Source organism: Porites lutea, chromosome 8 (genome assembly GCF_958299795.1).
Source record: "Porites lutea chromosome 8, jaPorLute2.1, whole genome shotgun sequence".
Taxonomy (NCBI): Eukaryota; Metazoa; Cnidaria; class Anthozoa; order Scleractinia; family Poritidae; genus Porites; species Porites lutea.
The window spans coordinates 11,685,952-11,699,381 of NC_133208.1; the positions used below are offsets into that span (position 1 = coordinate 11,685,952).

General features: G+C 38.8%; 1 protein-coding gene across 6 annotated transcripts in view; it reads right to left on the minus strand.

The window, feature by feature from the left end:
• Positions 1-1,009: 1,009 nt before the first annotated feature.
• The window catches only part of LOC140946757 (uncharacterized), a 54,105-nt gene continuing 41,684 nt past the window's right edge, over positions 1,010-13,430 (minus strand). For all 6 annotated transcript variants that reach the window (XM_073395867.1, XM_073395870.1, XM_073395868.1 and 3 more), the window contains 3 exons: positions 5,601-5,818; positions 5,076-5,215; positions 1,010-4,101 (listed from right to left, as the gene is read on the minus strand). In XM_073395867.1, the coding sequence (XP_073251968.1) occupies positions 3,787-4,101; positions 5,076-5,215; positions 5,601-5,818 (673 nt within the window). In that variant the 3' untranslated portion in view covers positions 1,010-3,786. The remainder of the gene's footprint in view (positions 4,102-5,075; positions 5,216-5,600; positions 5,819-13,430) is intronic.

A 13,430-nucleotide genomic window follows, 5' to 3' on the forward strand; every position in this document is an offset into this window, starting at 1 on the left:
GTCCCATGCAGATATCCTAGGGATATGGAAATAGGGCAGGCACTATTCCCATTTCATCTCTAAGTATTGTGTCCCATGTAGATATCCCAGAGATATGGAAATAGGACAGGCACTATTTCCACTTCATGTCTAAGTATTAAGCCCCCCCCCCTTTTCAGAGGAGGAAAGTTAATAAGCCCCCCTCTCTATTAACCCCCCCTCCTCCAATCCTTATTCTTCACAAAAAAAATTAACGATTAACGTGGACTGATCAGTTATGGTTTATTCAGGCTGGAAGTTCATATTGTTTTTGGTCTTCGGCCGAATGACCTCCAACTTCATATGCTTAACTTTCTCAACTTTGCGCTCTAGTTCTCTGTGGAGAATTGGCACCATTTTCTTATCGTTAGACAAAACAGTATACCGCCCGGGAACCACAAGTCCGTCCTCGAGAAACCTTGTTCTTGTCGGTGAAAATTCTAAGCTGCAACCTTCACGAGATAAAAATTTAAACATCACATTTATAAAAAAGTCTGGACGCCAGTAGTCGGCGAAAACTCACGTGCAAGCATGATACAAGGGAAGAAGCAAAGCTGTATGATGAATTTTCAGTTGGCATTTACCCCCTGTCTACCAGCAGCTCTCAAGATCAAGAACTAGTTGGACATTTGCCTGTAGAATTATCATTTCTGCTAGAAGAGCTGGACAAAGGATATTCCCTGAACTCTTACCATTTTAAATTACAGCTTGGGTATGTCGTACTACGATGAGCGAGGACCAGCATATGCAAAACGATCTTTTGTCGCACACCGTGTATTTGTATTAAATAAGCCCCCCCTCTCTGTTAAGCCCCCCCCCCCCTCAAAAGTGCTTAATGTATCCCCAGGGATATGGAAATAGGGCAGGCACTATTCCCAAGTCCAGTCCCTTCATAACAGTTGCTATAGAAACTTTGCACTGAGAAGCAAGGGTAAAAAAACAACAGTCATGGAATTTTTAGGGGTTTACGAAAGAAATAAAATGTCACAGGTTTAGTCGTTCTGGTATTTTATTTCGCTTCTTTGATCAATACGGTTTTGTTTAAAACTTTAAAAAGAGCATAAATACTAATTTCGTTGAAAAGAATTCCATTCCCCGCAACTAACAATTAGCGATAAATAAATCGATTGCAATGTCTATGCAGATAATACAGGGCTATAATATATTAACTCTACAGTGCTAAATAGATCTCTTCATAAATAAATAAATAAATTACTTAATATAATAATTCAATGCTTATGCTTAATCTGACACAAGCGAACTTGCTCATAATAAACTTCTTGCAACATAAGCTATTCAGGTTATTCTGCTGGATAGGTGAAATTAAATATTAATTAAATATTAAAATATCTACAGGTTACTTGTCTTGCCGATTACAAATTGGTTGCATACATCGCGTTTTTCTTCGCTGTTTAAATAAGGTTGCTTACGACAAAAGTTTTTGAAAACCTTTGTAGTCCTTGCCCATGCTTTTTTAATTCCAGACCTAAATTTCCAGACACTGAAAGCTTCCTGGTAAAATCTACCGGGTAACATTGACCTATTTCCAGCCGTCGCAAATGAGTCTGTACTCGTAGGTTGAGTGATTTTAAAGTCTTTCATTTCCGTAGCTCTCGAGGTCAAATATTAGGGAGAAAGTCGTTTAGCCAAGCATTAAAAACAAACAGTACCACATGAAAGCACTGCTTAATTAATAGCTTTCATTAAAATGGTGAGGCTTTAGGCTTACAACCACAGACCTCAAAGTTAGAACTACCTTGTACATAGCCTCCTAGCCGCTAGGGAGGTTTTGCTAGGAGGAACGTCTACGCCTCAGCAACAGAAATATTCCATACTGATGACGTAAATCAATGTTTACATAATAAATCCTGGGGAAACGTCCCTAGCGGAGAGGAGAGATGGCTGCTTATGCAAGCTACCTTGCACAGCATTTCCCATGAACTTGAAGTTAAAACTACTTGTTATGACGTTTCAAAGACCTGCTTAATACATTACAATTTGAACCAACTTCAAGAGGGTTCTTTTACCTGATCCATTGTCATAAAACAAATTAAGGAGGCAATTAAATATTTCAACAGTTTACAGAAGATTTCAAAGCGTATCCAATTCAACAGACGGATCGTGCTGTACGCTAAATCCAAATCAAACGAAAATTTTCCTACATATACCCATAGTTATTAGAGGAGACTGGTTATGAAAAGCGGCAAACATCAATGATAAAAACAACAGTGCTGCAGTTTATGTTGGAAGCACCCTGAAAGTGCACAATCCTTTGTTTTCTGTTGGCAAATTGTTACGGAATAAATTAATGCAACGTTTTTATTGGTCAATACAATCAAAATGATAGGAATTCTTTTGAACGTTGTGCACTTTCAGGTCCACAAAAACATATAACGAAGGAGTCTGACGGGTTTCATAACCATTCCACTCAATTAACTATGATATACCTTTACCTTTGTCCATTTTCTTGTGCCTTCTGCGAAGTATTACTTAGTTCTCAAGTCAATTGTCTTAAAAGCAATGTTCTAGCAACCCAGACGCCTTTGACTCAAATCAATATTTTTACAGAAAAAAAAATTTCCGCAGCTATTAGTATAATACTGTGCCTGCTAAACACTAGTATTAAAACCAGTTTTAAGGCTTTCTGAACACTATAACGGATAACTTTTCACGTCAACATGAAAAATACTCCGGCTTCGTATGAAAAAAAACGGCCCAGAGCTAGAACAAGTCCTTCACACACATTGAGCATCGTACCGGAGCGGTTGACTGAGAAGGTTTTAGTGCACTGGATTCCGATTCTCACTCCTGAATATTTACTTCAATCACTCCGATCCAGAGTCCTAGCTCCTGCTCATTCACTTCCGCTACGGTTCGAATAAGCGAATCATCAGTTACATTTTGTTGCCTCATTTAACATGCCTTTCATTCTCTGATCAAGCTGTTTAACAAAACATCTCTGAATATTGAAAGAGCACAACAATTTCAGCTATCGGTGAAAAATTGCACTTAAATTGCTGAAACTGACCAGCTCTTTCAACTTTTGATTTTAAATCGTATACCAATGAGCTAAATGTTAACTATGACTGCATGTTCACACTACCACGACGAGTAACATAGAAATCTACCGGATATATGACGATCCACTTTCAACATCGGGGCGGCAGAGCTTCGTTCTGCTACAGAAACCGCGGCTAAATCACCGTTCAAATGTGTGACCAAAGGCCATCCATATTCGCCATGGTTTTAGTGACGGCGCAAGAGCTATCCGGCCTAATGAAGACAGCCTTAAAATCTAGTGCAACTCGTTCTCACCAATTAAAACAAATTTGAACTTCCTTGAGAAGCTACACAAACAATCTCCCCGCGCTTTGCATAGGTTGCACGTGACCTTGCTTTTTAGCATGGTTTCAATTGCTTTAAATGGTAAACGCGATCATTCCTAACAGCTTTAATTAAAGACTAACTACATAATTAATGGCAAAATTAATTGCCGATGCACTTTTATAGCTGTAGAAGCAACTAGCGGCCTAGCCGCCCGTTTGCGGTGCGCCTTCACTGAATTATTTTCATTGTTCTGCAGTTTGTTTCTGCTTGTTTGTATAAAAAACATCGCTTGCCTTCCAGCGCTTCATTCACATCACCTTCCCTTGTCGTCCAAACCAAGCAATGCTTGCGTCGTATCCCACACTACAAATCCCAGAAGTCCACTCTGGCAACTCAACCTTGCTTCACTCATAATTATGAAAACTACTACAGCAGACTGACTCATACGTAATCTCCCTCCTCATCCATATTGTCCATGTGACCTGGTGGAGGTACGATGGTCGGTAGCGGTGACATCCCACGCATTGGACTTCCCACATTTTGATTCATGGACGAACGAGGGGAGGGGCCTGGGGATTTCTTCGGCGAGCCACCAAGAGGAGAAGAGGGGAGGGGTGGGTCACACATAGAAGAAGTCGAGAAGAGTTTATACCAACCAATAACCAGATTACTGAGGTCTAACTCGTCCAGTAAAATCTGTACAACTCCCATGAAAACTTTTCTATCCATGCGACCGTAGTCACCCCACACAATAACCTGCAACAAAACAGCATTTGTTAGACAGGAAGTGCGACTGGTTGCAAACCCAAATCGCGCGTGTTAACACTCAGCGATTCCATTTCCGCTCTCCGAAAATCTCACTACCAAAAACGAGGCTAAGCGCAAAACCTCTCTAGTGAAAATGCGTTTTATTTGCATGAAAATAAAAAATCCTTTTGATATCAATGACTTGGAACTAAGCCTCGCATTGAATCGGAGGTTTGAGGCAACTCGGAAATGGCCTGTTATGCGATGACTAGACTGCAAAACAGTCCATTTTTTTCTCAAAATCGCTTTGACGTACCGTAAGAATAGCCTAAGAGTCTCACGCGCGAGAAGCGCTCGAGTCTTATACGCCCTACGAGCGTGCAGTCTCGCTCTCTGTTTTCAGCCTCGGTCCAGACCTTTTTTTTGACTGTTCGCGCGTACTTGAATACGTAAAAATACGGACTGTTTTGTAGTCTAGGCGATGACCAGTTACGGCCACCTATATTTCGAGCAACAACAATTGGCTGTTTGTCCCCTTTAAACCTGGACTTTGCGCAACTTTGAAGCGATTTTTTCATCTAAATACCAAAATGTAATGTAATGTAAGGCAACCTTTCGTAATGCAATATCGTGGATTACAGGACAACAAGACGCGTTCTCTTTAAATATTTTAAACATGTTAACAGTAAGCGCGGACGTCAGCATACACGGCGCCACTGACAGCCGCTATCAGTCCATTTATGTGCTCACTCTACCCCAGCCATAGCCCATGATATGAATGCGTAAAAGGTAGATTGCACCACCGGGGAAACCTCCGCTACCATCCGCCAGATTTGTTTACAGGAAAAAGAAACCTCGGCTGACCTCGCTAAAATCGCCCCAAACCGCAACTGTTGAAGTGCAATGAAATCGCCTCTATGCACTACCCTAAATATTCGCTGGTTTAAAATTTTAAGTCAGTAAAGCAAGGCTATGTCACTTGCCTGTAATGTTTTGCCCGTAAATTCTACTTTAAACTCTAACTGTTGTTGATATAAAGGTTCTAAAGTTCGCCGTGCCGTACGAGTCTTCTTCTTCACCAAGCATCTTTTTCCCTCCATCACGTATACCTTAACATAAGGCGCTAAATACAAAAACAAAACAAGAAGAGAGAACAGACAACATCGTTCAGTATACCTTTGAAGTCAGTGATCCTCAGTCATTCGAGCCCAAACAAGCATGTATCCATCCATCCGTTCATTAACATTGAAATTTATCCAACCATTTGCTCATTCATCGTCTGCTCGTTCACTCATCCCTTCATTCACTCATTTTCCCTTGCTCATTCATTCATTCATTCGTTCGTTTGTTCATTCATTGTTTCATTAATTAATAGGCCATTTGCATCATGACGTCATTTTACTACTACGACCAGAATCCTTCAGGGTCTTGTTTTCTTGTGCAAATTAGGGCTTTTGTTATTTAACCCTCGCTGAGATAAACAAATTTGCGAAACGCACATACATTACCTGGAAGAATCTTTGACCCAGGTTTGGGTAACAAACCCTTCGCTCGTACGACTTCTACTTCTAACATTCCTTTTCTATCAAATAAAGCCAGTTGAATTTCCCCCATGGAGGGTGAGGCGAGAACCTGACGGCCAACTATCTGAGCCGGACCCAGGCCATCGATAAAATCACCCAAGTGACCTTCATTTCCAAGCTTTATCCCTGGCGGAATCCACGGACTGTGGAGATAAAAAAAAAAGTGTGGTTACTTTCTCTCAAGACCCTTAAAGGGAAAGCAGGCAGGAGTGACTACGATATCGTTTCTTTCTGCAGCACAAAAAACATTACTATCGTTTGTACTTTTCCTTTCGATATCTGAACATGTGATCTCATTTCACCGAGAAATTCTATGGTCTAAAAAAACTTGGAAAACTCGCTACAGCAGAGAGAATATTATGAAGCACATCCATCTTTTGTTGGTTTGCACTTGGCGCCACTATGGCAACCATGTTGGTGGTCAAGAACAAAAATATTTCTATCCTTTGGGAACTAACACTATTCTAATACAAATTCTTTGAAATATTTTTATTGTATTCACCACTTTTACCGAGACAATGATGCACCTTGTTCACCCCCAAACTTTTGCACAACCATTGTCTTCAATTTCTCTTTAGCCTATTCCAGGCTCCTAGATAGTTCCCTGCTAGCAGAGGCTGGTACCAAAATAAAACGGGAAGAAAACTGGGGAGAGAAAAGGCTTTTTCCCGCCACAACCTTTCCCACATCACGTGATTATATTTTCACGTGCCTTACAGTTACGCGTCATCCCCACTATCTGAGAGCCTGGAACAGGCTTATTTCTCTTAGGTCGACTGTAATACCCAGGAGAAATTGGATACAATGGTTATGTAAAATTTTGGGGGGTAAACAAGGTGTCTCACGGTCTCGGTGAAAGTGGTCGCCATGTCACGTGGTTTGCAAACCAAGAATTGGATATTTTGCCGTTGTGCTTGAGACTGGGTCGGTGTTGAGTTGAATTGTACTATGGGACTGTATGTTTCCTGCGCAACCTCGTGGTAACCAATAAAAGAAGCGATAGCATCCCAGAAACAGTCCTATGGTCAATTCGCCACAACACCGACCCAGTCTCACGCGCCATCCTCAGAATGGCCAATTGGTGAAAACGCGGTTGCCATGGAAGAAATATGCTGTGCAACGACAAACTCTTGTTAAAGATTTTCGCAAGAGCTCTTACCACCACTTTTGTCGGTAATTTCAAAGCAATATTTTCAAAGGCACAAAAAATTCCCTGACATTATCTTAAAAGATAGTCTTGTCAGATTGTCTGGAAATTAAACGTCTGATGAGACAGGTAACTGCGTGGAGCGCTGTTAGGTCGTCACGCACGAGGAAGAGCGTCTCGCGAGGAGAGAGGAAGCCACAACGAATATGCTTTTATTGTTTGCTTATTAACCTCTTTAGCTTGTATGTTTTGTTTTCCCAGTAGAGGTCTCAAGGGAACTTGACCCTTTGTCTTTTCATAAGGCGCGTGAATAAGACGAAATTTGAAAGAAACAGTTCTCTAGAGTATTATCACATGACATGTATTGGGAAAACAAAACATACAAGCTTAAGAGGTCTCTTCGTTCAGACCATGCAAGCATGCGTGTCGTTAATTCACAGAACTCAAGAGTTTTTTGAAAATTCATCAGTTTGGTGGGATAATTTCATTACTAATTTTACGTTGAACATTGTACCACACCAGCTTCGATAGAGAACAGATCGGTAAAAGTTGTATGTTCCAGTATAGTGTTTTAATGAGGATACCAGACATTTTCATCTGTTTTTCTGTCGCCGGGAAACGATGTTCAACGCATTTCCAGTTAGCTGAAAAAGTCATTTTTTTAGCTTTCGAAAGATGACATGAAGAAAGCAACGAGAAATCGAATCGTCACATACGAGGATATCATCTAGGCGCAGAATTTAGAATTAGACGCAGAATCACCTTGGGCAGTATTAATAAATGGTTACTAGAAATTGTTACGTGCGCTCATATGCATAATTGGCGGTACCATAGGAAGTACTACTCGGTAGCTGTCATTTAAATGGTCACACTTAAGAATTTTATCCAGAACCCAAAGCAAGAATCTCTCTGTACAGCAATATGAACTGAATTATTAGGAAAGTACTACTCAAGTGGCCGTGATCTTCATAATTTTATCCAGAATCAAAAGCTACAAGTAGACTATCTGATCTCTGTAAAGCATAACAAACAATGCCACAGGAAAGTAATGCTCAGTACCTGTCATTTAACAGCCCACGAACGTAACCACTTAGTCTTTTGATAGCTTTAAGTCACAGACTTAATGGGCTACAGAGGCATTCTGTTACACCTCTTTCGGCAAACTACAAAATTATGAGGTTCTCAACCAGAGATGACAGCGGCGAAATAACTGGCCATTAACTGTGTTACAAAAGCTGCAAATACAACAGTTGTTATATACACTTTTCTTCTTTTCGTAGCTACAAATGTCTTGAAATTTCACTTGAGTTTATAACTTTTAACCAATCAAAAACACATACGAGATCATCAAAATGTGCTATTCATATTGAAACAAATCGTCTACTTACAGATAAGTCGATATTTTAAAAACTAATAATAATAAAGAAAATGTTACGACTACGAAATCAAGTTAAAGAGAGAAAAACGTTTGTCAACATATGAAAGAACCTTTAAACAAAGATAAGACCGAGAGGAAGCAGTCAAATGCATCAACGATGCCAAATATGTTATATTTTTTTGGAAACCGAAGATAGTAAAATGAAATTGTTTTACTTACAAACGTAAGTAATGTTAAATTATATCCTTATAAATAAATCAAAGCATAACACAGAGTAACTTAAGCGCTCATTAAAACTAATTACACAACATGCGCAAGCTTGATCGCCATATGTCGATACATCTAAAACAAAACGGACAGTTTAAATAATTAGAAACTCTTTCGACTAGACAGCCATTAGCATAAAATCGACAGAAAACCAATTTAAATATTAACTCTGACACTGCTAAGGTTATATGAGTCAGATCTCGCACTGGATCACTGATTACAAACCTCGAAATGGTTAAGCGATCTACATGGAAAGAAATCTGTGCAGTCGCCACAAAAAACAGTTAAAATACTGCAATATCTACAAAATATATTAACCATTTCGCGAGCCAGCAAGCGGTATCAATTAAAACAATTTAAATATAACTAGAGAGCGATACTTGCATAATGTTATTATGCCGCCATTTTTTTTTTATAGATCGGGGTCAAGGCGAAATGAAAGTTATTTCAAGCTTGTGTTGCTTTAATAATAATTTTGGACTTGTTTTAAAGACACGCGTCGAGACCTGACATTTTAAACATACTTTTTACTTCCTTGAACAATACCCCGACACCAGAGAAGTAGTTTCGTTTATGTATTGGAGATCATCAAAATTCAAACCGCAGTCTTTTGCTGCGGTGCTGTTTTTGATACTATAAAGAGCTACTTTAAATGATTCATCCCCTTCAAATCAACAGGAAGGAAAGCAACTCAGAGATCCCCTTCCCTGATATGCTAAGCTGTATAGTATACTGCACAAGGATATACAGTTCTTTGAATATCTGGAGGTAAAGAACTTTAAATCAGAACCCTTGCCTTAAAATGATACATTAAAAAAACTAACAAAATTCCGAATTATTTATAGTAGAATGGATTTGTATACAAAGTTACTAACTCACGACTAAACTCCATATACCACTTGAGAAAAGACACATTACAGGTAGTGCCATAGTGTACAGTGCAACAATATTTCAGCGAACATCGACGGAAAAATCTCAATAACAATCCGCCCAGTTTTGCAGAGAATCGAAGAGCAATACGCAGCACTGAAATGAATCAACACTCGGGAGCTTTCACTTTAACCGTCAAACTTCGACTTCATCCACAGGCTCAAAAATTAGCATCATGTACAGCATAATAAATAGTGCCAAAAAAGGTGTTTCTCAGTAGCTTTCATTTAATTGACCTCGAGAGATTTCATTCAGAGACAACAAAGTTAGAGCAGCTTACACACCGCCCAGTAGCTTTCAGGACATTTTGTCCATGGACTCATACGTCTGAACACGGAGTTGCAGCGGCGGAAAATCAACTCTGGGAGTGAATTTTTCACAGAAACCCTTACCTGTTTGTAGCCTTTACAAACTGTCGCGCGCCGTCCCAAAAACTTGCCATTTAAGCTGAAAATTTGAAATCCAAGAAACGCAATTCGTGTACCAATTAATCGTATTTAAATAGCACAAAGCGCTGTCCCGAATATTAGTTAAGAATATTAATATTACATGTATGCTTGTTAGAACCAAAAAAACACACGCGTGCAAATTATCAACCGTGGTGGAAATTGCGTCATGTAACACACATCAATTGTCGCTGCAACTGTTAACGAGCGCGAATCTGCGAAACAAAGAGATACCATCTGGACAATGAATTATAATAAATTGTGTATGTATTGCTGGTCATTAATTATTCACATGAGAATTGCGCAAAGACTCAGTTTTTTTACAAACGCCACCGTATTTCTGTTAGTGCGAAAGTACAAAACAGTGTGATGTTTCTACAACTTCTTTCTTTAAACTTTTCATATACGTTACGTGATTTTTTCAAGATGTTAGTCTGAGAGAAAGTCTTCAATTTTTAAATCCATGAAGCAGAAGGTTGCTTTTAACTTTGATTGTATACTCCTGTATTGTTAATTGTATTTTTTCTGGGACAGTAACAGTATGATTCGTTAACCAGCTAAGCTCTGTGCTGCTTGTCTCATTTTGTTTGCATAAATTTTGACATCCAAACACAGCAAGTGTGTAAAACGCAAATAAACACAATTTGCTTATCAAATCTTCGAAAAATCCCCGGGGGGGGGGGGGGCACTTGGGTAGTTTTTGGGTGGGTATGTGCCGCCCGGGACTCCAAATTGGCACCCCGTTCTAAAAAAAAATTCCCCTAAAATTGATACCCCGTTCTAGAAATGGGCAAATTTTTTATACCCCGTTCTAGAATTCGCCTTAAAACTGATACCCCGTTCTAGAAATGGGCCAATTTTTTATACTCTGTTCTAGAAAGTTTGTAAATTGAAATAGCCCTGTTTTTTTAAAAGATATTTCTTTATTTGTTCGACTCATACATCAAATAAACGCTTCTTCATAATCAGCAACAATTTTAAGTAGAAGATAAAGCCGTGATCCACAATTTTTTATACCCCGTTCTAGAAAACGCCTCTGAAATGGATATCCCGTTCTAAATCAGGAGCTTCAAAATCACGACCCCGTTGGGCGGCACATACCCGTATAGGTAATGTATGGGAGTACCCCCCCCCCCCCCCGGAGAAAAATCGCAATAAACGAGACACTCCTTACAGTTTACAAAAAGCGGGCCGGATGAACCTTTCCTCGTAACTTTGATTTTGTTTCATTTTAACAAGAAACAAAAGCGAGGTTAAAGGTAACGACTGATTGAGAAAAAAATGACGCACTGTCAATCTTATTTGAAGGCAGACCCAATTTGACATAAGACAAGGCATAAAAACGCCGAAAGCTGTTTCTGCTAATATAAAGTACCTGGCCGGAGCCCAAAGATGGGCGCCCATCGTCTGCAAAACCCGCTCGATTCTTGACATGGCCACGTGCGAATGTTCAAGCTACAGGCTTGGAAATAAGGGTCTTGTCAAAAGGTCTACTGATCAGTTCAGAGCATCACAGCTGGTAACTAAATCAAATCATAACCGAAGAAACCGGTCATAAAAATGAATAGTTTATCGTTGCGCTCCGTCGCTATAGAAGCCATAATGTCCCACAGGTATTTAGTGTTTTGTGTTTCATCAGACCATCATCTTGAGCTCAGCATATATCGATTGTTTCACATTAATTTGGTTTCCAAGAAAACAGAAAAACCGGCAAGTGCTCGAGCAGAAAATGTTAAAAATAATTTGTATCAAAAGGAGAAAATGACACCACAAGACAGTACATTATAGCACGCAGATAAAATGTGACCATTTAACGACCCTGCTAAAAGTTCGATTTTCGAACTTGCACGTTTAGTTTACTAACCATTAATTTGTCTTTTTTTTACAATCGTTCGTTTGAGGCATTTTATTTAACTTAGAAGCGCTGTTTAACAGACTACTCTGACCATCTTGACATCCCCCACGGAGGATGAAAGGTATATAATGTTAAGTAGTAGTGCGTGTTTGCAGTATAATAATAAAATGCCCACAGCAAGAATTAACGCATAAAATTTGCTTAAAGAAAGTTTCCTTCACAAAGTCATATATTCTTAACAAACAAAGATTCAATTTACGTATCAAATGAATAAAAAGTGCTTGAAGAAAACGCAGTTTACGAGAATGTCTTAAAAAAATGAATAATAATGATAATAACAGTTATAATAATAATAATAGTAATATTAATAATAATAATAATAATAATAATAGTAATAATAAAGTACGAATCATAGGAGTGGTATCCCGTATTCTACCACAGCCTTCTTTCGATTCATCTTAAACAAAGCTATGGTTTTTTTTAGTGCCTTTGTTTATTATTTAAAATATCCTTTCAATAAGCACATCGCGATATTCTGAAGCCGTAAACTTCATCGTTTAGCACTTGAAGAGATGATGATATTGTCAACGGAGAAACATCGCGAGAGCGTCGGACTTAAAAGCAAAAGGCTCTCGAATAAAAATCGCTTTGGCTTCTTGCTTTAAAGTAAATGGAAAGCAACTGTTGAATAACGCGCCTTATATTTTTATAAGCAGACTAAAAGGTAGAAACGTCCTTGTTCAGCATAAGGCTCACAATCAGTGAACGTTTCCGGCAATTCTGATTTTCAAATATAAATTAGTAATTGGTCCTCGTCAGATTTAGACCTTTTTTGAAGTATTCCTTGTAATATACCATTGGCTGATAAAAAAAACCCAAACCTTTTTATACATTTCATGAGTAATTTTATTTTTTTGTTAAAACGAAAATCTGAACTAAGCAAGTAATAGTAACCTCGCTAACCAGAAATTTAAATCGAAATTTGGTCCATTTTAAAACCACCTCGCCAATTCAGTTTTTTTTAAAACAATAATATTGAAAAAAAAATCGAAAGTAAAAATAAATATCGAAATTTGATACATCTTTGCGCCTTTTCGATTTCCTAATTGCAAGTAACGAGTTCTGACAAAAGCTAAGTTACAAGTCACGCCACATGCCAGGAAGACAAGTAAAAATCGTGAGGGTCTTGAAGCTTCTTGATCCTGGGTGTTGATTGATTGACACCTTACCTGCGAATCTGTGATTAAGACTGGGTCGATGTTGTGTTGAATTGCATTATGGGATTGTTTTGGGTCTGCTATCTGTTTATTCATTGGTTATTACGAAGTTGCACAGGAAACTGAGTTTGAATTTGTCTCCAAAACAGTCCCATGGTGCAGTTCGACAGAACACAGATTCAGTCTTCAGTGCAACCTCAAATGGCCATTTTGTTTGTTTTGTTGATCCACTGTACATTACATGATATTATTATGTGCAATCAAATGGTGACGAGTGAGCAGTTTTCACTGCTGCTTTGAACGCTACTTTTGCAACATTAATTCTTTTTTAACATCAACAAGTATAAGATGGTAGTACCAGTCCATCAGACTATATAAGGAACTAAGAAAAAAATCCCAGAGCCCGGTAGCTTTTTTCCCGACCCGGTCATCCCCATAAATAACGAAAGATCCCTAGAGGACCTATATCACATTTTCGCATCTTAATTGAGCCTAAATTTTTCAGGTTTGTCCTT